Raw genomic sequence first — 25498 nt, 5'->3', positions numbered from 1 at the left:
GTCGGGAGAGTCCTATTCCCCACACCCTTTACAGACCAGAAGGTCGCAGCTAGCTCGTGGCAGTCTCAGTCCTATTTCTCAGGTGAGAGGTCTTCTCAAAACTGAAGGCACCGTTCATTCAGGTCACGGAGAGCAGGGTCGGTTCGCGGATGAAAAGTGAAGGTTGGAGGAACACGTCAAGGTGCGGAAGAAGGGAAACCCTCCCCCACCCCGCGCCAGTCGAAGACCCAGACGGAGCCTCAGGCCCAGCCCTCCCTCCTCTCTTAGCGTTCCGGGTCTTTCTCTGCCTTCCAGCTTTGGGACGGATGACCGCGGCGAAACCAAAACGGAAAATGAATAAACTAAGGTGCCACCGGAGATCTACTTGAGAAGTAACCCGGGGGCGGGGTGGTCACCGGAAGTGGCTGTAAGGCCTCTGTCCCTACAAGGCCCCGCCTTCAATTGCGCTACCAGTAGGCGACAGACCGCCCCCACTTCCGGCCCCTGGCGCCTTAGCCAGCGGCCCCCCTTTTACTGTTCTCCCATTGGCTACCGCAGGGACGCGCTGTGATTTCCCATTGGTCGCGTCTCCTCTCCCGCGCCGCGCCTCCTCCCTCCAGGTACAGTCTCGTCTTCCGGCACCCGATAGGCTAAAGGCTGGGAGGGCGTCTGCCCAACTTGACCAATGAGCGGCGTGAAGAGTGAGGGCGGCGGCTGCGTGGTGGGGGGCAGGGCGGGACTTGGTGTGGCTATTGGCCAGGGTGGGCACAGGCCAGAGATAGGATTGGCTGGGGAGAGGGGCACCGTGGTGGGGTCGAAGCTGCGCGGCCTCCGCAGCTGCGGGAGACGGAAGTAGTGAGAGCGCGGCCTCGGAGGGTCGGGCGGACGCCACCTGGGTGAGTCACCGTGCCCCGTGCACTGCCAGTTTTGGAGCCACAACGACCGCGTCTTGCCCGGCCCCGCCCCGGCCCCACCGGCTTTCGTGAGCCCCGCCTTCTGTCATTCGGGGCTCCGCCTCCGAGTCTTTAGGCTCCGCCCCTAGAACCTGGGTACCTGGGCTCCCCTGTCGGCCTGACCCCCCCCCCCCCCCCCCCGTGGCCAGATCACCTAGGTCTGGGAACCCTGGGCCTCCCAGGCCTGTCCTCGTCTCTCCCTCTCTCCGTTTCCCTGAGGCTGCTTGCCAGTGGGCGGTGAGGCAGCACCTCTGGCTTGCAGCTTGCTGGCTCCCCCATGGGGAGGGTGGGCTGTGATTACGGAGGCAGGTAGGGCCACAGATGGAGACTTTTATCCCCACAGCCTTCTGCGGGGCACTGCTGGACTGTCCCTGAGCTCGGATAGCAGGCATAAAGAAAAATGTCAGTGAAACCTGGGCCTGGTTCCCTAAGTGGTTCCCTAAGTGGGCCAAGGAGGCCCATCCTGACATTTCTGTTGATTGGGCCCATTTGACAGGTACTGACTCTGAGGCCTGCACTGGCCTGATTCTGTCCCCGTTGTGTGGCCTCCTCCCACTAACCAGCACCCCACTTGGTGTCAAGTACACTCAGCAAGGCATGTCCAGCCCTGCTGCCGTCTGATCATAGGTTGTGGTCCCCTCCCTCTTGTCCTCTGCTCTGGACTCTGCCCCCAGCAAACAGGTCAGGTGGGTGCTACTCCCAGACTCAGAGGCTGGCAGAGCGCTCTTGTGGATTCACGTTCCCACCAGGGCCAGAAGTGAGCCCTGGTTGGGCAGCCTCTCTCTCTTCAGAGTTGGCAGTTCTTTTGCTCTCCCACAAAGAACAGGGTTTGGAGTGTTTTACTTCTCTTTCTGGGACTGGGAATCAGGACTCTTGAGTCCTGCTCCAGAACTTGATGGCTGCCTTCATGCCCTGCAGAGTCGCTTGTTGCCTTCTCCTCACGTAGCTCCCATTGCCTCTGTCTAGCATGGTGACTTGTGGAGAGGCTGGATGCTCTGCGAGGAAGGCAAATAAGAGTTGTGGGGAAGTTCAGGAGTAGATGTGTGGCATTTGTTGATTCTATGGTGATGTTAATGTTGCTCTTTATGCTTATGTTTCTCGGGCTCTACAGTGAGAAGCAGGTAGCCAGGACCCTCACCACGGTAGAATGGTGAGTACGCTTTCCTCAGACCACTGTGTTTTCTGTAATCCTTGTGTCTTTCTCCATGAAGCTGCCCGCCCCTCCTGGACCTTGAGCTCCAGGCTACTCTGTTCAGCAACTAAGCAGGTTCATCTGCCCTGGAGATAAATTAGGGCTTCCTTAGGTTACAAAACATCAGCCGACATACAGCACGGGGACGGGAAGCCTCTAGACATCTTTTTCTGTATGTGCTATGCCATGCTTTCCCCACACTACCACTGGCTCCCTTAGCTCTTCATAATGGCCCTTCTCTTGCCTCTCCTGGTCCCTGGGTGAAGCTCTCTGTTCTGGTCTGAAAAGCAAGGGCTCCTTTATATCAAGATCCTTGTACTTCCTACTGGGTCCCTTGAATATTGTGGGTGCTGTATCAGGAGCGACTCCACTAAAACTGTGGGGCTTCTCTACCTCCAAGGTCCTGCTGTCTGTTAAACTACTTTAGGCAACAGCTGACTGAATATATAGCAGGAGAGCACCCTCAAGGTGCCCAGAATATCACTGGGGGCGGTGTGTGTGTGTATGTGTATGTGTGTGTGTGTGTGTGTGTGTGTGTGTGTTATAATGATCCCGTAAAATTTCCACTAACTGTAACTGCCCTTCTTTCACCCCAAGTTCAGGGAACCCCTTAACCCCTGAGAGCTGGGAGGAAGCAGTGAGATGAGAAGGGAGTGGGGAGCTACAAGCCTGGGTCCAGACCAGGTCCTTGTTCTGGCTGTATCTCTTTATTTCTTTCACGTGTCCCCTGTGCTTAGGGACAGGTCAAGGCATTCAGTTGGTGAGAGGACTCGCTCTTTTCCTCCACAGACACATGGGTGTGTGGGGTGTGCAGTATTGTTCTGGTCTCTTCTCAGAAAGCCCGCTGGTCCTGACCCCCACCAACTGATAGCCCCTTTCCTTTTTCTCTTCTGTGATACACTGAAAAGTCAGCCTGGTCTAATTTTGAATTCTAGCACCACCACTTAAGTACTTTAGGTGAATTGCATACTTTCTCTGTAAGCCTGAAGTCTAATTTCTTTGGGAGTTGAATGGTTTTAGTGAGATAATGTTTGAAACATGTCCGGCTCATAGTAGGCGCTTAATAAAATGTCAGGTTTTTCTCCTATTCCTCCCTTCCCCCAAGACCAAAACCGAAACAAAAGCCCTGGTTTCTGAAAGTTACCAGGGACAGGGAGTGTGGGGTTCCAAACGGTTCCTTCTGTGACTCTTGGTGACATTTTGAGCCTCTTATCACTGCCCCTTATTCTCTGGCCCTCTACCCAACTCCCTCCCTCCTCCATGAGTTTTGTTTTTGCATAGCTTCTGCGGTCCATAGTTCCCGCACTTCTCTTTCCCAGCCTAAGAAATTCTTTCTCCAAGAAGGACTTTCTTACCCAGAAGACACAGGATGTGAAACAAGGGGAGAGGAGGAGCTGAAGAAGTAGGGCTGGGCAGGGACCTTGGAATAAAAAACCCAGAGAATTTCCCTCTCAGGAGTGTGTAATGACCAAACTGGCACTAGACCAGTGTCCATTCTAAGGGGCAAAAAGGGAGTGGGATTAGTGAGGTCAGGGGACTGGAGGACACTGATGGACTGGGGAATGGTGAGTGGTGGTTTTGGAGGGAAAGGAGGAAGCCTAGAAACTAGAAAGGGCCTCGGGTGGAGGGAGGTGAGCCTCATCCTGGGAATCCGAGCAGGCACTGGGGGGACTCAAAGAGGAGGGGAGGGCGTGGGGACAGACGTCTGAAACAGTGGTGTGGGGTGGCTCACGTGGGAAGATGGGAAATGAAAAGATGTAGGCGGTCCTGCCGCCCCCTCCCACGCCGTGGGGGGGGCGGGGCAGTCCCGCAGCCCAGACTCCTGGGAGCCCCTAGGAGCCCGCCGAGGACGCGCTCCCACGCCGCGGAGGGGTGGTGGGGAGGGAGGAGTAGGGGGCTGTGGGAGGGGCCCGGGGACCCGCCCCGCCCCCGCCTTCCCGGCGCGGCAAGGTCGGGGAGCTCCCCTCGCCTGGGCGGAGCTGGGCTCGCTCCATTGTGGAGAGGAGGGGAGAGGCGCGCGCCGAGCACCGCCGCCCGCGCTCGCCTCCTGGCCGCAGCGGCTGCACCTGGCCGGCCCCGCAGCCGGGATGCGGCGGACGCCCGAGACTGGCGGGCAGCGCAGCGGCTCCGGGGACATGTGCGCTGGCCCAGACCGCCCGCGACCATGAGCCTGACCGCCCGCGTCTCCTGCTCCATGCTCAGCTGCTTCGTAAGTGCCGGCCCCGCCTGCGGCGGGCCGGGGACCCCGACGCTGGCTGCACCCGCCGCCCTTCCCAGGGCCGGCCCTTGAGATCCCGAATTTCAGCCCATCCCCCTTACCAAGGGCCCTGGCAGGGGAAGGGACATAGTCCCTTTTCTTTCTTGGACTTGCTTTAATCTTCGGGTGCCGGGGATTGTCGAAGGCCGAGGATTGGAATTCTGTGACCCATCATTTTAGCCCTGAAGCCGCTGCCCTTGACTGCAGATCTTCAGGCCCCGCCCTGCAGGGGTACATCCCTTTACCTCCGCCTCTCCATCTTGGGCCCACCCGCTGCATCCTTGCTTGGGGATGTGGGATGTGGCTAGTAGGCCCTCTGGGATGTTAGGGGGCTGGTCGGGGAGCACAGGATGTCTGAGCTGTCTCCCTGGCTCCAGTCCCCTCCCCCTTCCACCACTCCATCCCTCACCTGACACGCCTGTCTTTTCTCCTTGACTGTCCCCCAGCCAGCCTCTCTTCTCCATCTTCCCTGCCTCTCTGCCTCTGCAGGCCTCCGTACCTCTGCATCATTCCCAGGCCACCCCCCCCCCCCCCCTGGTTTAATGCTCCTTCCCCGCTTCCCCCCCCTCTCCTCCCAGATATCCCCCTCTCTCCCCCCCCCCCCCCCCCCCCCCCGCCCAGTATCTGCCAGACCTCCTCTCTCTCTCTCCCCTGGCTGTCCTGGGTCCCCTGGTTCTTCCCAGGCACGTGGATCCCCTCTTCTCCCCTCCCTCCCTGGTGGCTGGGAAAGGAGTTACTTCTGCTTGCTGTGGGTATTCCTCAGGAGTTCCCCTCAGATCAGCAGTCAGGGCAGGTTGCTTGGCAGGTGGCAGGAGCTTGTTAGCAGTGCGGGCCTAACTGGAAGAGAAGCTCAGCTCCAAAGCACATCCTCTTTTTAAAAGCATCCGTGAAGGCCCTCTAGAGGCTTGGGACTGAATCCCATGACCCACTCCTCTTTGTCTCCTTCACCCACCAGATTGAAGCCTCAGTGGAGTGGCCTCAGGGGCCTAAGTCCCCTCCCGTCTCTGTGACCAACCGCACACCTGGTTCCTGTTTCTCAGGGCAGCACTTCCCATTCCCACTTCTGTCTTACCCTTACATTCGCCTTTCTCTTCCTTCATTTTCTCTCCTTCATTTGGGAAATTAGGCTCTACAGGAGATTCCCTCTTTGAGGAGTGCAGATTCCCAGTTACTCTGTGGACCTTACTCTTCTCTTAGGCTTAAGAGGATTGAGTTCCCCCTCCACTTCACCCCTCCCACCAAACCAGGTCTCTCTTCCATTCTCTGGTGACCAGAACCTTTATAAGTGTGTATTGGGTGTATGTGGGTTTATTGAGGGGAGGGGAGCAGAATGAGGCCTAATGGGCCAGGCAGAGCCTGGTGACTTAGGGCTGAGGCCTTCCCCACAGGGTGAGGAGGGGCCCCCCAGCCTGGAGTACATCCAAGCCAAGGATCTGTTCCCCCCCAAGGAACTAGTGAAAGAGGAGGAGAATCTGCAGGTAAGGAAGAGTTGGGGGCCCAGGGTGGGTAGAGCTCCCTGCCTGGTTAAAAAACACCCTCCCTTCCCTCCCGCAACCCAAGTATCTCCAAGGGGATCTAGTGTGGGAGCTCTGGCTTCCTGCTCCTTGGTCTCTGGAGGGAGGGGAGCCTGTCTGTATGTGCATTATGGAGACTTTGGCCCCAGGGAAGGAAAGGCAGCTTTCCTGTATAGCTGTTGTCTGGTGCTCTTACCATGGAGAGAACTTTTGTTCTGCCTTGGCCCAGCTTTTCCAGAGGAGATCCTACAGATCAGGGGTTGGAGAGGGGATGGAGAGGTGACTGACTTCTGGACTGAGGGCCCCTCTGCCCCTCGGCAGGTGCCCTTCACAGTGCTGCAGGGTGAGGGAGTGGAGTTCCTGGGCCGTGCAGCTGATGCCCTCATTGCCATCTCCAACTACCGGCTGCATATCAAGTTCAAGGATTCTGTTATCAACGTGAGTTTCTGTCTTGTTCTCCCACACCCAAGCCAGAATCCCTGTGAAATTCAAGGTGGGATTGCTCCAATGCTCTACTTGATCATGTTTCCAAAGAGTTGGGGTTCCCTTCTTTTTCTTATTGTCCTTCCTCTAATGGCAGGTCTATCTTTCTGTCTCTCTCACTTAATTTTCCCTTCCCCTCTCTTTCTTTCCCTCACTCTGTTGCTGGCCCTTCTAGGGGCACAGTGGCTTTGTTGGAAGAGTGCCACTTACCAACTGTGTGACCTTGGTCAATCACCCAGCTGAGGTGCAATTTCCTCCTTAATAATATGGTGTGAAAACACCTGCCTTGTGGTTTCTTGTGATTATTAATTGGGGTCACATATGTAGAGGACCCAGCACCGTTACCAGGCACCTAGGAGGCCCACAGTAAATGTTGGTTTCCTTCCTTCTATTGATACACCAGCATCTGGGTGGGGGCGGGGATGAGGAGTGATGTGGAGTGGGGGGATATGAGCGCCAGTCTGCATTTCCCCTCCAGGTCCCCCTCCGGATGATTGACAGCGTGGAGAGCCGTGATATGTTCCAGTTGCACATCGCCTGCAAGGACTCCAAAGTGGTGAGGTGAGAACGACGGAGCCTCGCTCAGGTCCTCTGGCCCTAGTCTTGTCCAGACCTCTCTGCTGCAGGGTTTCTCTGGAGCAAGAAAGGAAAAATACTGCCTCCCTTTCCCCATTTGGAAGAAACAGTGAAAACCTTGTCTGGGTTGGGGGGTCAATTTTCTGATCCACAGTGTCTTGACCTAAAGAAATGGGGATAATGCTCACGGAGTTTTCATAAGGATTAAATGAGAAGATGCATCTGAGAGCACATAGGGTGATGTCTGGTGCAGAGCACTCACATTGTTGTTGGTTCATTTATTTATTCATTTAACATGTATTTATCGAGCACTCTACTCTATGCCAGACTGTTCTAAGCACTGGGGATACAGCAGGGAACAAACACACAATTTTCTGCCCTCATGGAGCTTATATTCCAGTGGGGAGATAGGAGTGGTAAATAGTAAGTAAAATATGTTAAATCATGGTAATGTAAAGTTAAAAAATAAAGCAGGGAAAGGGGATACGGAGTGCTATGGGGGTGAAGGTTGTAGGTTTAAACAAAGTGATCAGAGAAGCCTGCACTGAAAAGGTGACATTTGAGTCAAGACTTGAAGAAAGTGACCCTGTGGGTATTTGGGGGAAGAGTGTGGCAGACAGGGGACAGTGCATGCAAAGGCCCTGAGGTGGGTATGAGCCTGGCACAATGGAAGAATGGCAAGGAGGCTAGTGTGGCTGGAGTGGAGGGCAAGTGGGTCAGGATAGTGGGATACAAGATCTGAGAGGTAAGAGGGTTATGTCAGGCTGTCATAATGACTGGCTTTTACTTTGAGGGAAGTGAGAAAACCACTGGAGGGTTTTGAGCAAAGGAGTGACGTGGTCTGTTATAGAATCACTCTGGCTGCTGTACTGAGAAAAGATGGAAGAAGGTTGGGGACAAAAGCTAGGGCAGAAACTGGAGACTAATTAAGAAGCTATTACAGTTACCCAGGTGAGAAATCATGGTGGCTGGTCCAGGTTGGTAGCAATCAAAATGGTGAGAAGTGGTCAGATATTTGAAGGTAGAGATGATAGGATTTGCTGACAGACTGGATATGAGAGAAAGAGGAATCACTCCAAGGATTATTAAAAGGATGCCCAGACTAATAAGAACCTACTGTATAGCATAGGGAACTCTACTCAATATTCTGTGATGACCTATATGGGAATAGAATCTAAAAAAGAAGTGGATATATGTATATGTATAACTGATTCACTTTTCTGTACACGTGAAACTAACACAATGTTGTAAATCAACTATATGCCAATAAAAATTAATTTAAAAAAAAAAGATGCCCAGTTTAGAGCCTGCCATGTACTCGGGTCTGTAGGCATTAAGAACAGGAATCCGCATTGCCCTTCCCTTCAAGGAGATTAAAGTCTAGTTGCTAAAGGAAGACTTAACCTGTGGCAATATGCTCTGGGAAAACTTACTGTTTAATACTCCGAGCATACTAAGAATAACGGAGGAAGGGGTCTGTGGAGTGGGTTAGGCTCGGAAGGCCTCAAGGAAGAGGTGGGACTGCAACTTTCTTCAGAGTATCAGTAGGACACGGCTAGGCTGAGAGGAGACATTATTAAGCAGAAGTGAAAAACCAAGGAGACAGGAATGACATGGGTAGGACTTCCTCCCTGAAACAGAAGGTTTGTGCTGGAGAGTCATGGGAGAAGACACAAGGGGTAGCAGACATTCAGGGCCAGATTTGATAGCATTCAGATTTGATATAAGAAATGGTCGGGCCCCATTAGAGGGGATCCTTACATCTCAAGGACAAGAGTTCTTGGGAAGAGAATTGTCACAGCAAGACAATGTCCCTTGGGTGTTGCCCAGTCTCCCTGGTCCTCCCCAGGGTCCCCATGCCTTACCTCCTGCTTTGCAGTCTCCCCTCCCCACAGCCTTTTTGTGGCTGGGTCTTTGACCCTTATGGCCCCAGAGTTCACTCACCTCTTGCCTCACTTCGTGGCTTCTTGCCTGGCAGGTGCCACTTCTCCACTTTCAAGCAGTGCCAAGAGTGGCTCTCGCGGCTAAGTCGGGCCACGGCGAGACCTGCGAAGCCTGAGGACCTGTTTGCCTTTGCCTACCATGCCTGGTGCCTGGGGCTGACTGAGGAGGACCAGCACACCCACCTGTGTCAGCCAGGTGAGGCCAGGCTGCTCTCTTTAGGAGACTTCTTTTTGTCTCTTGCTTCTCACCCCTCCTCCGCCCTGGACCCCGTGCTCTTGGATGCTGACAGGCACGGGGGCTGTGTTGCAGGAGAGCACATACGATGTCGGCAGGAGGCCGAGCTTGCGAGGATGGGCTTTGACCTGCAGAACGTCTGGAGAGTCTCGCATATCAACAGCAACTACAAGTGAGAGGGTCTTGGGTGGGGAACCAGAACACCTGTCCAGACCCAGACTTCCTCCCCGTGTGGATAAAGCACGGTGGGCACAGCTCCTGGCTCTGTGAGGGGAGGAGGGCTGCTGGTCCCTCTGCCCACAGGGCCATCCCTGGGGATCTTGTGATCACAGGTCTTTAATCAAGCTCCATGACCCCATCTGGTCTCTTCTCAGATTGTGCCCCAGTTACCCCCAGAAGCTGCTGGTTCCCGTGTGGATCACAGATAAAGAGCTGCAGAATGTGGCTTCCTTCCGCTCCTGGAAGCGGGTCCCTGTGGTTGTGTATAGGTGAGGCGGTGGGGGCCGGGGAAGTGGGGGGATGCTTTTCGTGCAGTGAGGAGAGTCAGAAGTGGAGGTCTGCGGCAGTGTGGTTGACTGGGAATTGACACTCTTCCGGGAAGTGGCTATGAAATAATTTTAAAAGAAAAACTGCTTCAGTTTTCTTTCTCCTGAGGATGAGGCTTTTGGGGAGTTTACACATTTTTCTTTCTTCCTTTCTTCCTTCCTCCCTCCCTCCCTCCCTCCCTCCCTCCCTCCCTCCCTCCCTTCCTTCCTTTCTTTCTCTCTCTCTCTCTCTCTTTTTTCTTTCTTTCTTTTTAGGACCTGCGTGTGTGTGTGTGTGTGTGTGTGTGTGTGTGTGTGTGTGTGTGTGTGAAACATTGCTTTAGAACAGGGGTTGGCAAACCATGGCCTGTGAACCAAATCCAGCCTGTATCCTGTTCTGTGTATAGCCTGTGAGCTGTGAATGGTTTTTACATTTTTTAAAAAAATTATTTATTTTTGGCTGCATTGGGTCTTCGTTGCTGCGCACAGGCTTTCTCTAGTTGTGGCGAGCGGGGGCTACTCTTCGTTGCGGTGCACGGGCTTCTCATTGTCGTGGCTTCTCTTGTTGCAGAGCATGGGCTCTAGGTGCGCGGGCTTCAGTAGTTGTGGCTCGTGGGCTCTAGAGCGCAGGCTCAGTAGTTGTGGCGCACGGGCTTAGTTGCTCTGTGGCATGTGGGATCTTCCCAGACCAGGGCTCGAACCTGTGTCCCCTGCATTGACAGGCGGATTCTTAACCACTGCGCCACCAGGGAAGTCCCGGTTTTTACATTTTTAAAAGGTTATTTAAAAAAAGAAAACACAGAGAGAAGAATGTGCGACAGAGACTGGCTGTGACTCCCAAAGATGAAAATTTATTGCCTGGTTCTTTACAAAAAACATTTGTGAGGCAGGTAGTAGCCATGAGGTTTGGAGTTGTTCACGCTCTGGGCCCAGGCTTGTTCTCCTGCTGGGTGTCTGTACCTGGAGCAGGTGCTGTGCAGATTTGATGAGTCAAGGTCACCTTGGGAATACACAGCCCATTTGAGAAACATGTGTGACAGTGCTTTGTAAACTGTAAAGCCGTCTCGAGATGTTAAGGGCTTTTGGTTGCTATTGCCATAGCCTGGATGACCTGGTGGTCCCTGTTGGCTCTGGAGATCTTGGCCTGGCCCCCTGGGGTCTCAGCAGTAGGCCTCTGGGGGCTGTGGACGCCAAGGGCCTGACGGTTTCTTCTGTCTTGTCAGGCACCTGCGCAGCGGGGCTGCCATCGCCCGCTGCAGCCAGCCCGAGGTCAGCTGGTGGGGCTGGCGCAACGCCGATGACGAGCACTTAGTCACGTCCATTGCTAAAGCCTGCGCCCTGGACGCGGGGACAAGGGCCACTGGGGGCACTGCCAGCACCGGGGGTAGTGATGCCGGCGAGGCGTGTGACGCTGACTTCGGTAAGGTGTGGGTGGTGTCGGCCCCCTGGGGGCTAGGCTCCCACCTTGGCCTCCTGGGCTCCAAGTGAGAGGGTGGGAAGAAGACGACAACACACAAGGTGTCTGGGTCCCTGTCTTTTGGTGGGGACGAAAAGGTGATGGGGTGTGAGGGGTCTCATCAAAGGGAGTGCCCCAGGGTGGGGTGCGCCTGGGCAGATGGCCGACCCAGGGTCCTCTCCCTGCTGTGTGTGTGTTTAGATTCCTCCCTGACTGCATGCTCTGGAGTGGAGAGCACAGCTGCCCCCCAGAAGCTGCTGATTCTGGACGCCCGATCCTACACGGCAGCGGTGGCCAACCGGGCCAAGGGTGGAGGTTGTGAATGTGAAGGTATTGCTGTTACCTCAGTGACTGCAGCCAGCCTGTGCTCTGGTGGCTTTGGGGACAGCTTGTGTGGTGGAAAGAGCCAAACAAACCTGGCCTGGGATCAGGACTCTGCCACTCAATGGCTGGGACTATGCTTAAATTGCTTCATCTGTCTGAGTTTGACTTTCTCATCTGTAAAGTGCAGCTGAAACATGCCTTGCAAAGTTGTTGGACGATAGAGAGGTTACATATATAAAGTTACTGGCACAGAGCAGCTACTGTTTGTTGAGGATTTACTATATATCGTCATTACTAGTAGTCCTCGAGCAGCATTGTCATTGATGTTATCGTCATCACTATTAGCATATGGCCCTTGAGCATCCGGAGGTAAAAGGGTATTGAGATTTCCAGAGTGTATTGAGTCCCCGTCCTGGAGTGCTCTGTCCTGCAGGGAAGCTTTGCCCACTGGACTGCTCTCGTCCTGGATGCCTGTTTCCAGAACACGCTCTTATGCTCCACTCTCCTCTTATGTGTGCAGAGTACTACCCCAACTGTGAGGTCGTGTTCATGGGAATGGCCAACATCCATGCCATCCGGAACAGCTTCCAGTACCTCCGTGCTGTGTGTAGCCAGATGCCCGATCCCAGCAAGTAGGTGTTCCCTGTTCTGATTCCATCCACCCTCCAGTTTCATCCCTTACCCAGTACTTCTCGTGCTTGGAAGGTCTGGTGGGGAGTTGGGGAGTGTGAGACACAGGAAACCCGAGGGCCTAGGTGCAATGGGCTAGTTCCAAGAACACTTCTTCCACTTCTCAGCCAACGCTTTGGAACGGCCACAGGACACTGGGTTCCTTTTGTTTTGATGAGTTGTCCTCAAGGACGCAGAGAACTGAGGAGAGAGAGTGGCTTCTGATGTGCGTGTGATGCTCCCAAGTTCCTCTGTTGATCCAAAGAGTGTCTTGTCCACCCCAGGTCCCATTTTCCCTACCTTCTTGCTAGACACCTCTTGGCAGAAAGGCCATGGGCTGGGCCTCTTAGCTTCAGCTCTCACTGGGGACTTTGTTAAGGTGTGGCTGGCCGTGGATGGCGGAGAGACTGTTGTAGCCTCGGCGCCCTTAGTGACAGATGTGACCTCTGCTCTCTTGTAGCTGGTTGTCGGCTCTGGAGAGCACCAAATGGCTGCAGCACCTGTCGGTGATGCTGAAGGCAGCTGTGCTCGTGGCTAATACAGTAGACCGGGAGGGCCGGCCTGTGCTGGTGCACTGCTCGGATGGCTGGGATCGGACGCCGCAGATCGTAGCCCTGGCCAAGATACTACTGGACCCGTATTACAGGACGTTGGAGGTATTTGGAGGGGTTGGGTGGGAAAGAGCAGAGGGAAAGGGGGCGTTTGGGGAAGGTACTAGGCCCTCTGGATCCGTTTGGGGGATCTTTCCATAGAGGACACTGGTGGCTTTAAGTCCTCTTCTAGGTTTGGGCGTGTTCTTCTCTGAAGCTGCCAGCCCCCTGCTTCGGGCATCCCTGGAAGGAGCACAGTAGCCTTCCCAGAGAGGCCCTACACTTGAACCTCCTCTTTGTTGCAGGGTTTCCAAGTGTTAGTAGAATCTGACTGGCTGGATTTTGGGCACAAGTTTGGAGACCGCTGCGGCCACCAGGAGAATGCAGAGGACCAGAACGAGCAGTGCCCTGTGTTCCTCCAGTGGCTCGATTCTGTTCACCAGTTGCTCAAGCAGTTTCCCTGCCTGTTTGAGTTTAATGAAGCGTTCCTGGTAAGTCCATGAGCCTGGTAAGTCCGTGAGCCTGAGGCCAGGGTGGGGGCTGGCAGCCCAGGTCTGGTGCAAGCTGTCTTGGCCGTCTAGGTAAAGCTGGTGCAGCACACGTACTCCTGTCTCTACGGCACGTTCCTGGCCAACAACCCCTGTGAGCGAGAGAAGCGCAACATCTACAAGCGGACCTGCTCTGTGTGGGCCCTTTTGCGAGCTGGCAACAAGAACTTCCACAACTTCCTCTACACATCAGGCTCAGAAATGGTAAGTCTGCACCCTTATCCCGTAGGTGCGTCTTGGGGACCTACAGGGAGAAAAGGCCGAGTCAGCGGGAAGGACTCGGGCCCAGAGGCTTAGGAGGGAAGGGGGCCCCGAAACATCTCACAGAACCCACGTACGGGGCTGCTTCCCTAGGTCCTGCACCCCGTGTGTCACGTCCGGGCGCTGCACCTCTGGACAGCTGTTTACTTGCCAGCGTCATCTCCATGCACACTCGGGGAGGAGAGCATGGACCTCTACCTTTCCCCAGTGGCTCAGAGCCAGGAGTTCTCTGGCCGCTCTCTGGACAGGTAAGAAGAGCGCTTTTTGCTCTCTCCTCTCTCCCCTAGGGAGGCAGCAACTGCTTTGTGTCTTGCCTAAATGCTGTTCTTTTCCTTTTATGAGATATTTTAAAGCAACATCTTGAGCCAGTTGAAGGCCAAACTTGGCCCAAGACTCGCAGTTAGCTTGGAGGGCACTCTGTATGTTCCCAAGGTCCGTCCTTAAGATAAGAGTGGTTACCTTTTTTCCAAGCTGCTATTACCCTTTGTGACAGACCCAGGGGAGAGGAGAACAGAACAGAAAGGACTATTTCAGGAAGACTTGTGGGAATGGTCTTGATTGATGTTCACTGGCGTGGGAACCTTGCTATCTTAGTAATAACCTTTGCTATGTCCAGCATTAGCTTCCAGAGAAATGGGTTCCCAGAAGGAGAACAGCCTTCACATTACTCCCTCAGAATTTAAAGGGAGACGTAAAAATTAAAGTTATATTCTGGCTGAATATTTGGGGGGAAGTAGCATGGAGATTGGTTAAGTTATAAGAGTAATATCTGTTCTTTGTTTTTAAAAAGAGCCCAGCAATATAACAGTAGAGAATGGCAGTCCTGCCTCCCTGTTCCCTGTCCCCACAGGTGTCCACAGCTGGCGCTTTGGTGCGTGCACTTCCAGATGTTGATCTCTACACTGATACAGCCACTCTCACAATCTCGTGTAGAAACATTTTTTAAATCCAAAACCAATCATATTTTGCGTACCGTTCTGCAAATTGTTTTCCCCACTGTGTGTCAGGATGTCACCCATGACAGCGCACAGAAAGCTGCTGTGTTGTTCTTAGCGGCTGCATAGTAGTCCAAAATTAGGGTGCATCAAAATTTATAAAACCAGTTTTCAATTGGTCATTTAGGTTTATCCCATTTTTTAATCATTATAAGGGGTGTTTTAGTTAACATCCTTATATGTATATCTTAAAAATTTTTTTTTGTAAAATACATACAATATTTACCATCAAAACCATTTTTTTAAAAAAATTTTCTTGATTTTTGGCTGTGTTGGGTCTTCATTGCTGCATGCGGGCTTTCTCTAGTTGCGGCGAGCGGGGGCTACTCTTCGTTGCGGTGTGAGGGCTTCTCATTGCGGTGGCTTCTCTTGTTGTGGAGCACGGGGCTCTAGGTGTGCAGGCTTCAGTAGTTGTGGCGCGTGGGCTCAGTAGTTGTTTCGCATGGGCTCAGTTGCTCTGCAGCATGTGGGATCTTCCTGGACCAGGGATTGAACCCGTGTCCCCTGCATTGGCAGGTGAATTCTTAACCACTGCGCCACCAGGGAAGTCCCCTAAACCATTTTTAAGTATACAGTTCAGTAGTGTTACCGTATATGTATACCTTTGCTTTTGTGCTAGTGTTTCTGCCAGATAAATTCTTAGAAATGAAAATGCTGGGTTCAAAGCATATGTGCATTTCTAACTTTGATCTTTGTTTACTGGTGGAAGGCTTTTAAAATTAAAATATAACTTACATAATTGGTTGAATATTATAAAGGAAAACAAAAACCCCCAACCCCCAAGTTACTAGTTTTAGGGTCTTTGGAGCTGTGTCCGTTGTCAGGGGCCTATGGCTAGGCTTCAGGAGTTCTGTGATTTTTCTCTTTCCACAAACTATGCAGAATTTGGGTATAGGTTCATAAGTTTGCTTTTCTAGGGAGAGGGGCCATAACTTTTTATCAGATTCTTAATAAGTTCTGTGACCCATTTAACAACCATGGCCTTAAATCAATATCTAACTTTTCAAACCAATAAATGTCTCTTAAATACCTACAAGTTGCCTAGTACTGTACTAGGTTTTATGGGCTGTACCAAAGACATAGAAGATATTGATCCTATAAGATACCTTTAAAAAGCTGTAAGATCAGGCATAGGACAATTAGAGAACAATTCTAAGTTAGCATCTAAGCGAATAAGAATGTGTCTTGTTCAAAGCTACTAGAGAAATGAGAAGTAAGAAAGGGGTCATAGGGTGACTGTTTACTCAGAGAGGTTTTCGTGGAAGACCAGGCAGGAACCATGGCTTTTTAGTGTCCCTAGTGCCGGGCTCAGGGCCTGGCACATAATAGGTGATTTAGTAAATGCTTAAATGAACAAACAAATGAATGGAATAATGGGAGTTATGAGCTTGGTAACAAGGTTAGTGGAGAGGGGTCCAAAAGAATTAGAAGCATGAGAGAGTTTCTAATTTTTTTAAAAAGAAGAACCACCTCTCTGGAGCTGGCAGGGTTTGGGAAGAGGTATTTTGAGGAATAGAAAGAAATAAACAGGATAGTTCATTGAGGGCTTTTATACTGAGGAGTTAATTTTGTTTTTTTATAAATTTATTTTATTTATTTATTTTTGGCTTCATTGGGTCTTTGTTACTGTGCGTGGGCTTTCTCTAGTTGTGGTGAGCGGGGGCTATTCTTTGTTGTGGTGTGCGGGCTTCTCGTTGCGGTGGCTTCTCTTGTTGAGGAGCACGGGCTCTAGGCACGTGGGTTTCAGTAGTTGTGGCGTACGGGCTCAGTAGTTGTGGCTCGTGGGCTCTAGAGCGCAGGCTCAGTAGTTGTGGCATACGGGCTTAGTTGCTCCGTGGCGTGTGGGATCTTCCTGGACCAGGGCTCGAAGCTGTGTCCCGTGCATTAGCAGGCGGATTCTTAACCACTGCGCCACCAGAGAAGCCCCTGAGGAGTTTATTTTGATTCAGTTGTCAATAGTAAGTCATTGTGACCTGGTAACAATGGGATTTTTCAAGAATTAATCAGTGAGCAATGTAGTTGGAGGCACAGAGACCAGCCAGCACTGTTGTAATTCAGATATGAAAGGAAGAGTCCTTGGAAAAGAGAAAGGATTAAATTCAGACGTTGTTGAGAAGTCATTAGCACTCTGTGGAGTTGCCTGAGCATTGAAGGGTGGAAGTGAAGAGTAAAGAGGCCAGTCAAAGACAGGTCCCAGGGCTTCCCCGGTGGCGCAGTGGTTGAGAGTCCGCCTGCCGATGCAGGGGACACGGGTTCGTGCCCCGGTCCGGGAAGATCCCACGTGCCGCGGAGCGGCTGGGCCCGTGAGCCATGGCCGCTGAGCCTGCGCGTCCCGAGCCTGTGCTCCGCAACGGGAGAGGCCACAACAGTGAGAGGCCCGCGTACCGCAAAAAAAAAAAAAAAAAAGGTCCCAAGTCTCTGAGCTTAGAAACCAGGAGGAGGATATTAGTACCACCTATAGACACTGAAAAGTTGAGAAGATGTGTCAGTTCAGGGAGAAGGAGGAGATACCGGCAGGTTGGGACTGAAATATTTTGACAGCACACAGGAGGTATGCTGCAGGCAGTTCGAGATAGGGTTGGATTTAGAGGAGTAGTTGTATAAGGGTTTTAAAGGAAATGGTTTCTCTAACAGCTGACCTGACTCACCTTCGGTTCTACCTTTCCCTAGATCAGAAACGTGCTCTCTTTCCTCTTCTTCCATTAAAGTGCAAGAACCCATTCTTCTCTCCCCAGCTCAGATCCTCCCCTGTCTGTGTAGCCTTCCCTGACCACATTAGCTGGATGAGCTCTCTCATGGTTCCAAACTCCTCAGGCATTATTGTCTCTACCAGCATTATTAATTAGACCTTCGGTCCACATAGGAGTCAGCTGTGGGGGGCTGCAGGCTGTTGCTATTGGTGAATCTGGATAAAGAGTACATTGGATTTCTTCACACTCTTCTCTCTACTTCCTTTGTATGTTTGAAAGTTTCCATAATAAAAAGTAAAACAAAAAAAAAAAAAAAAAAAAAGAAAAAAATTAACAAGTTGCCAAGCTGTGAGATTCAAGCTCTGGCTGTGGGACTCCAGAGACTGTAATTGTAACTGTTGTCATTGCCTTCCTGGAATTTGTTACCACACAAACACACATTGATCACGAAAGTAAAATCAAACACAAGAATACTTTTAAAGAAGTATTAGTAAGTTTCAAAAACCAAACACTTAAAAAAAATCAGCTAGCTCTGTTGTAACTGCACCTTTGAGGGATTTTTCAGTGTGGGCTGGGCTGACTGAGGCATCTGAAAATAGGAGTCCAGCGAAGTCTCCACTGTTTCCTGGCAAATTTCCCTCAAGTTTTGTTGCTCCAAGGACTTTAGAACTTTAAAAATTAGGGCAGTCATTCTTGAAAATGTCTGTTACCCCTTTGGTGTGCCAGAATGCCTCTAGAACTTTGCGTGCTGTACACTAGGGGAAGTTTCCGTGCTGACTTGGGACTCACAGGAGCACGCTGCCACTAAGTGGTTGTAAAAAGCTGTGCTGGTTACTCCTGTGATGGAGGGATAATTTATAATAAGGAAAGCTGTAAAAATGAGGAGTCGTGAGTGTAGCCTTTATGTATTTATTTATTTATTTTGGCCGCACCCTGCGGCATGTGGGTGGGATCTTAGTTCCCCAACCAGAGATCGAACTTGGGCCCCCTGCAATGGAAGCGCGGAGTCTTAACCACTGGGCCACTGGGGAAGTCCTGTGAGGGTAGTCTTAATTAGTTTGCGGTTGGTTGCCTATATTTTGAATCCTCGTAGCATCTCTGCAAGGTAATTTATTGTCATTTTATGGAGGAGAGAAACCAAGTATCTGAGAGGTTAAATAGCTTACTTGTAGTCACATAGCTAATCAGTGTCAGAGCCAGCATCGTCAAGCTCCAGAACCCACCTTCTTTCTGTCTTGCCATGTGTGATAGAGGCGGTTGGACATTAGGTGTGAGGCCGAGATGTAGTCCTGGCCTGAAGGGTAGATTGGGAAGGCATCAGCTTAGAAGGCAGTTGAAGCCACGGGAGTGGTTGAGATTGCCAGGGAGACTGTGTGGGGTGAGACTGATGAAAGCTGAGGACAGAGCCTGGGTTCCGGAGTTCATGTCCTCCACTCTTTGCAGAGCAGACTTTTTGCAGTGAACATTGGTCATCTGTAATCTTAAATGTTGTTATTTCTTGTGAACTCTGGCTTTGATTGCTTTGATGACCCAATTCCTGTATATGGGAGGTAGCTCAGTTCCTGACCTGGAGGTGGTGTGTTGTCATTCCAGATTACCTAAAACGAGATCTATGGATGATCTTCTTTCTGCCTGTGACACAAGCAGCCCCCTGACGCGCACATCCAGTGACCCCAACCTGAATAACCGCTGTCAGGAGGCCAGAGCAGGCCTGGAGCCCTGGCATGGCAATCCTGAGGGATCAGAGGCAACCTTCGTGGAATCTGGGCTAGGAGGTGTTCAGCAGACTGTAGGAGAAATGGCTCTTCCTCCGTCTCTGCCCGGCAGCCAGAAAGACTACTTGAGCAATAAACCTTTCAAGAGTCACAGAAGCTCTTCTCCAAGTTACAGGCTGCTTAATGCTGCAGTGCCCCAGGAAACGAAGAGCAGCACCTCTGATCCTGAGTTCAAAGTCCTAGAAGAGACTAAGGCACCAGCTCCAGACCCTCCTGCCCAGGATGAGCTGGGTAGGACTTTAGATGGCACAGAGGAGCCACCTGAACATTGTCCTGAAAAAGCAGCTGTCCGAGCACTCTCTAAAGTTGTTTCCAACAAGCGTGATGGAATTTGTGATTTTCCTGAGTCTTCCCAGGACTCCCTCACAGGTGCCCCCGAGCAGGCCCAGCTAGACTCTGTGCTAGGTGTGCCCTCCAGAGGTGCTGCAACTCACGGTCCGGGCATCCTTCGCAACCCGCTGAGTGCTGCCTGCCAAATTCCTCCAGACCCAAGCACCGACTGTCTCAACCAAGACCCTCCAGGGTCTGTGGCAAGCGTCTCCCACCAGGAACAGCCCGGTTCTGTGCCAGATCTGATTCAGGGGGAAGAAGACATGGGCAAAAGAGGGAATAATAGGAATGGGCAGTTATTGGAAAACCCTCGCTTTGGAAAGGTGCCATTGGAATTGGCCCGAAAGCCAATTTCTCAGAGCCAGATCAGTGAGTTCTCTTTCTTAGGGTCCAACTGGGACAGCTTCCAAGGGATGGTGACTTCATTCCCGAGTGGGGAGACCACCCCTCGGCGGCTGCTTTCCTATGGCTGTTGTAGCAAGAGGTCGAGCAGTAAGCAGATGCGGGCAACAGGGTCTTGCTTCGGGGGACAGTGGACTCAGAGAGAAGGGGTGAGGTCACCGGTCTGTTCTACTCATTCCAATGGACACTGTACTGGTCCAGGAGGAAAAAACAACCAGGTGTGGTTGTCTGGTCACCCAAAGCAGGTCTCCAGCACGAAGCCTGTTCCCCTAAGCTGCCCTTCTCCAGTGCCTCCTCTCTACCTGGATGACGATGGACTCCCCTTTCCCACGGATGTGATCCAGCATAGATTACGGCAGATTGAAGCGGGGTACAAGCAAGAGGTGGAACAGCTACGTCGACAGGTGCGTGAGCTTCAGATGAGGCTGGATATCCGCCACTGCTGCGCCCCTCCAGCAGAGCCCCCCATGGACTACGAGGATGATTTTGTAAGTACTCGCCTACTGCCACGCAGCCACTCATTCTGTCCATCCGTCCAGCCTTTCACCCATTCCATATCCATTCATTGGGTACTTGCTGTGTGCCAGAGTTAGGGGGTTGGGCTGTAGGATGAAAGACATAGTCCCTGCTCGCAAGGAGCTCACAGTCTATTGGGAGAGACAAGTAGACAGTTAGAATGCTGTTCTTAAGTGTTGAGGGAAGCATCAGGTGTTGGGGGCCTGGGTGGAGTCAAATTTCGGGGAAGTCTCTCCTGAGAAGCTAATGCTTGAGCCGAGTGCTGAAGAATGTCGCTTTTAGCCATGTAGAGAGTGAAAAAGAAATACCATTTGCAGAAGCATGGAGGCAATAGGTACTCCAGCGGTATGGCTTGAATAAAGGGGTGTGTGTGCGTTCACACACGCGTGTGTGCATGCGTGCACACTCGTGCTGGGACTGTGAGGGAGGGAGTTGGTAGTGTGGCGGGAGGTGACCTTGGGAAGTGGAAAGGGATTAGAAAGGTCAGCCTGAGTGCCTGTGTTGTGTGGATTCTACCCTCAAGGCAATAAAAGTTTTGGCTAGTGAGTCACATGATCAGATTTGCATTTAAGAGTACTACCCTAGAGGGACTCCAACTGGCACGGCCAAAAAAAAACCAATTGAGTACTAAAGAGTGCTACTACCCTAGCAACAGCGCGCGGAGCAGATGAAGCCCAGGTGCGGAGGCTGGTTAGGATGTTTTGGAATAAGCCAGGTGAGAGATGATGAGGACTATCCAGGCTTCACTGGGTTCTGGCACAGCAGTCCTCGGGGAGCTTCCAGAAGCCAGCTCTAGGACATTCCCCCTTGCCTGCTGCCCACTCCTCTGCTGGTGGGATGGTCAGGGCTAACAACTTCTTACTATTCAGGGTGATGGTTTAGAACAGGAGTCAGCAAATTTGTTTGGTAAAGAGCCAGACAGTAAACACTTCAGGCTTTGTGAGACATATAGTCTCTTTTGCAGCTACTAGGCTCTTCTGTCTTACACAGAAGCAGCCATAATGACCATGTGTAAATGAATTGAGCGTGGCTGTCTTCCAACTTGACTTACAAAAACAGGCAGTGGGCCAAATTGGCCTGTGGGCTGTAGTTTGCGAACTCCTGATTTAGAATGTAACAGGAGAAATACTCTTTCCATACTGTGATGGAGCATATTGGTTAAGAGCATGGGTCTGGGGGCTTCCCAGGTGGCGCAGTGGTTGAGCAGGGCACGGGTTCGTGCCCTGCTCTGGGAAGATCCCACATGCCGTGGAGCGGCTGGGCCCGTGGGCCATGGCTGCTGAGCCTGCGCGTCCGGAGACTGTGCTCCGCAACGGGAGAGGCCACAACAGTGATAGGCCCGCGTACCGCAAAAAAAAAAAAAAAAAAAAGAGCATGGGTCTGAAGCCAGACGCTAGGTCCAAATCCCACGTTTACTACCTATTAGCTCTTAACTCTCTCTATGGCTTCGTTTCCGTATTTGTAAAATGAGGAAAATAATAGCATACATCACAAGATTGTTGTGAGGAGTTAAATAAGTTCACGCATGTGATGCACTTAGAAACAGTGCCTGATGTACAGTAAACAACGAATGTTAGCGATGATGAAGATGATGGTGGTGATGCCTTTGCTTTTCCTTTAGACGTGTTTGAAAGAGTCAGATGGCAGTGATACGGAAGATTTTGGTTCTGATCACAGTGAAGACTGCCTTTCAGAAGCAAGCTGGGAACCTGTTGATAAGAAAGAGACTGAGGTATGTCCAGGCAAATATGTGGCAGGTCCTTTTGCAAGCCAGTGAGTTCTCATACTTCTCAGAGATGACTGACCTGTTCTTCCCCAGGTGAGTCTCTCTGTAGGGCAGTAGTAGCTGCCTAGGCCTTGTCATTTTCTTCTGGGATGCTTTCCTTGTTGCAGTGTTGCTTTTCCACTCTGTTGACAAGGAGCTGGGATTTTTCCTTTTGCCTTCTGTTAGGTGACTCGCTGGGTTCCAGACCATATGGCATCACATTGCTATAATTGTGACTGTGAATTCTGGTTGGCCAAACGCAGACACCATTGCAGGTAAGATGTTGCCTATGATTCAGTATGGCTCATAAAGCCTACTGAGGGGCATAGTTATGAACTAAACTGAATTAACCTGAAAATGGAGATATCTTAATAGGAACTATTTTTGTTTTCTCCCAACTTTTTCTTTACTCATGTAAGGCCTTTTAGAGTATCATTCGTTCCCAGTATATCGGCATTTCTGATGAACTCTCCCCTCTTTGTGCTTTGGCAGAAATTGCGGGAATGTATTTTGTGCTGGCTGCTGCCACCTGAAGTTGCCCATTCCTGATCAACAACTCTATGATCCAGTTCTCGTCTGTAACTCATGTTACGAACATATCCAAGTATCTCGGGCCAGGGAACTCATGAGCCAACATCTGAAGAAACCCATTGCTACAGCTTCCAGTTGAATGCCAGAGGAGAAGACCTGTCCAGTTTTAGCAGGTTTGAAGGGAGGATCTGCTTCAGGTGTAGTTTTGAAGGTTCCTTGGTGTGGCTCATGAAATCACAGAGCTCAAAGATACAGTCTTGAGAAATCCTCCTTGGTACCATGAGACTGGAGCAGAGGAATTCCAATTTGGCAGGAGGTCCTCTACTGGTGAGACCCTTACCTTGGGGTAATGGTCCTGATCCAGACCCAGAGTCTGGAAGCTTAACGTTGAGTTGGTGGCTCCAGTTTCTTTCTCCTGGGGTCACAAGATGATGATTTCGTAGATACTGCCTGGTGATGTGTGCCCCAAACAGCAACAGAAAGGCATATGTATAACCAAACTCCAAATGATAACCAGATCCATCTCTCCTCCACCTTGAAAAAGGCAGATTATAGTATATAAGATAGGAATTCCTATCCTATTTGAAATGAACTATACCCTGTACCTCTGTGCTCTGTGTCTGTGCATGAAGGCTCAGTCCTTAGAGGCACTCCCTCTAGTTGCATTAGCTCTGTCTTTCTGTGGAGTTTGGTTTAAAGACTGGTTCAGCAAGTGGAGGTTTTGCTGTATTTTTCACTTGGCTCATCAGCCAGCATCAGTGAATATTCAGTTTAGGGGGACAGTTTTAGGGAGTGAGACCTTTTTGGGAGCAGAGGAAGACTCTGCTGATGTTCAGTCCTGGCAGAAATCAGTTACTTTGAGCTGTGAAGGCAGGAGTCTTTGTTACTCAGTGGCAGCTCTCGAGGTATGCACTGTGAAGAATGAGAAGGGAAACGCAGAAATTATCCTTGTGAAATATTTGCTGATTGTGCCCTACCCTTTGCGCCTGACTTTTCCTAGTTGTCCTGGTGCTAACACAGGAGCTACACCTTGATCCTCTCCTGGCATGAAAATAAAACACTGTTTATTTTGGTTGTTGTTCCATTGCCCTCTTCCCACGTGTCCTCTTTCCCTTGGCTGCTGCCTCCTCTGGGTCACACTGCTTCTTATCCTGAACACTTGACACCTTGAGGGTAGAATCTAGTGTTTGGTTTTTACCTCCTAGAATACGCTGTTTGGTATGTGAGGGTTTCAGTACAAATGCTGCTGTCTATTTCTGTGCACTTAACAATGGAACCCAAACAGAAGAGAATAAAGCCTCGATACCAAAATTGGGAGAGAAAATGCGTCCATTTGGACCAAAGGGTTTTTTTTTGTTTTTGTTTTTGTTTTTCCATCTTAATATGTACCAGTGGCACTTAACCAAAAGATACAGTGATATAGCCATGTACTGTGGTTGGGACAGATACAGTCTCCTTGACCTATAATGAAACCACTAGGATTTCCTTATATATTTTACTTAATTCGTTGGTGTATGGAAGGTAAATTACCCTTAGGCTTAGCCTGTTTTAAAATTATGGTAGCCGTCTAACTGCTACTTGTTCATGCTTCTTCCTAGAAAAAAATTTTTCATTCGAAAATAACTAGGATCTGCATTTAGAACAAGAACTGTTATTTGTCCTGACCTTTTCTTCAGCCCTACTGCGAAGCATCTGTGCTTTTATACTTGCCATGGATGTAACCTAAAAAGTTTTGGCGTATCTAGGTCAGTCTAGCGGAACTTTTTTCGTTTAAATGGAGTTGAATAATGGAGATTTTGTGTCCGGGAAATTCCTGAGATCATTGTAAAAATAACAAACTATTCCTTGTCTTGATACATAAAATTCTTCTAAGCATTTTCTCAGTCATTAAAATTTACTGCCAGTTGTGAGTGGCTTTTTAATTAACTTGACTTTCACTGCACTTCGATTGGCAACGTTTGAGGAGACTGTATCTGTCTACTTTGTGTGGCTGTTTTGAGGGGCTGTCCCATCAGTGAACATACTGCATGGCCTTGGAGAGAGACTCTGGGCTCTCAGCTCAGATGTATTCATCAAATACTCCTTTCAGAGCTCTTGTGGGTGTAAGTGACATGATGTGGCCAAAAATCCAAACTGTGCAGTTGCGTTGTGACAAACATGCAATGTGCTGTAAAAACTCGATACGATTTAAATAAAATCTCTATATTAGTGCTGCTTTGTTGGGTCTTTTTCTTCATTTTCAGTTTCTAAGAAAACTTAATACTCATTTTTTCTTTGACCATGAGAAAGGACTGAAACATTATACCCCTTCCTCCCAACCATTTCCATTTTTTAAATGGCCCTCTCTTTGTATCAGCACAAGCTTAGTTATTGATCAGATAGGGGAGTTACGCTTATGGATCCTACAGTCTCATGTGAGGTTTATTTCTCTTTAATATCTAAAATTTCACCAGCTGGTTGATCAGGCACACGGGATTGTACCTGTCTCCCTGCTTCCTGCTTCCCTCCTCACAGGCTTCTTCCGTTTTCTTTCCACTTTGGGTAAACGGTCTTGGGAAAAATATTGGCTGAAAAGAGTATATTTCATAACATGTAAAATGCTACTCTCTAAAAGGTGAATTTGTGTACTCAGGATACTATACCACCATCACCATTTTTAGTTGGAGAGACAAGCAATTCAACTGTTAGGACTAAGGTTATAGAGTTGTGCCCTTTTCTGTCGAGAAACGTCCGATTTTGTACTGCCCCACTGCTCACTTGCTTAATTCTAAAGTCCCACAGCTCCGCCGGCCTCAGGGAAATATGGGTCTCAGCATTCCACAGGGGTTAACCGGGCCGATCTCTTTGCAGGACGTAACACTACCTGGCGGGCGGCGGTTCCCAGCCCTTCCGGCGGGTTTAGGACGCTGAGAAAGCGCGACTTCCCGCCACTGCACGTGGCCAGGCCGCTGGGGCTCAGGGGGTGGATCGATCGCGGTGCGTCCGGCCGC

At 50.7% G+C, this 25498-nt stretch overlaps 1 protein-coding gene across 5 annotated transcripts; it reads left to right on the top strand.

The window, feature by feature from the left end:
* Positions 1 to 861: 861 nt before the first annotated feature.
* MTMR4 (myotubularin related protein 4) lies at positions 862 to 25498 on the top strand. Of its 5 annotated transcripts, none has more exons than XM_029212134.1 (19): positions 862 to 875; positions 2044 to 2082; positions 5770 to 5859; positions 6217 to 6333; positions 6857 to 6939; positions 8933 to 9093; positions 9208 to 9304; positions 9507 to 9620; positions 10880 to 11076; positions 11314 to 11442; positions 11957 to 12068; positions 12566 to 12761; positions 13001 to 13186; positions 13277 to 13447; positions 13598 to 13752; positions 18783 to 20184; positions 21834 to 21944; positions 22164 to 22252; positions 22470 to 25497. In XM_029212134.1, the coding sequence occupies exons 2-19, from the start codon at positions 2080 to 2082 to the stop codon at positions 22645 to 22647; spliced, it is 3591 nt and encodes a 1196-aa protein (XP_029067967.1). In that variant the 5' UTR covers positions 862 to 875; positions 2044 to 2079; the 3' UTR covers positions 22648 to 25497. The 5 variants fall into 5 exon arrangements, with proteins under 5 accessions (XP_029067967.1, XP_029067968.1, XP_029067966.1 ...); XM_029212135.1 differs by lacking the exon at positions 862 to 875 and adding an exon at positions 1437 to 1759; XM_029212133.1 differs by lacking the exon at positions 862 to 875 and having other exon boundaries at positions 1437 to 2082.

Source organism: Monodon monoceros, unplaced genomic scaffold (assembly GCF_005190385.1).
Source record: "Monodon monoceros isolate NGI ecotype Baffin Bay Population unplaced genomic scaffold, NGI_Narwhal_1 Super_Scaffold_9, whole genome shotgun sequence".
Classification (NCBI taxonomy): domain Eukaryota; kingdom Metazoa; phylum Chordata; class Mammalia; order Artiodactyla; family Monodontidae; genus Monodon; species Monodon monoceros.
The sequence above is the reverse complement of the archived record's forward strand: the minus strand, read 5'-3'. Positions and strand labels throughout refer to the sequence as shown.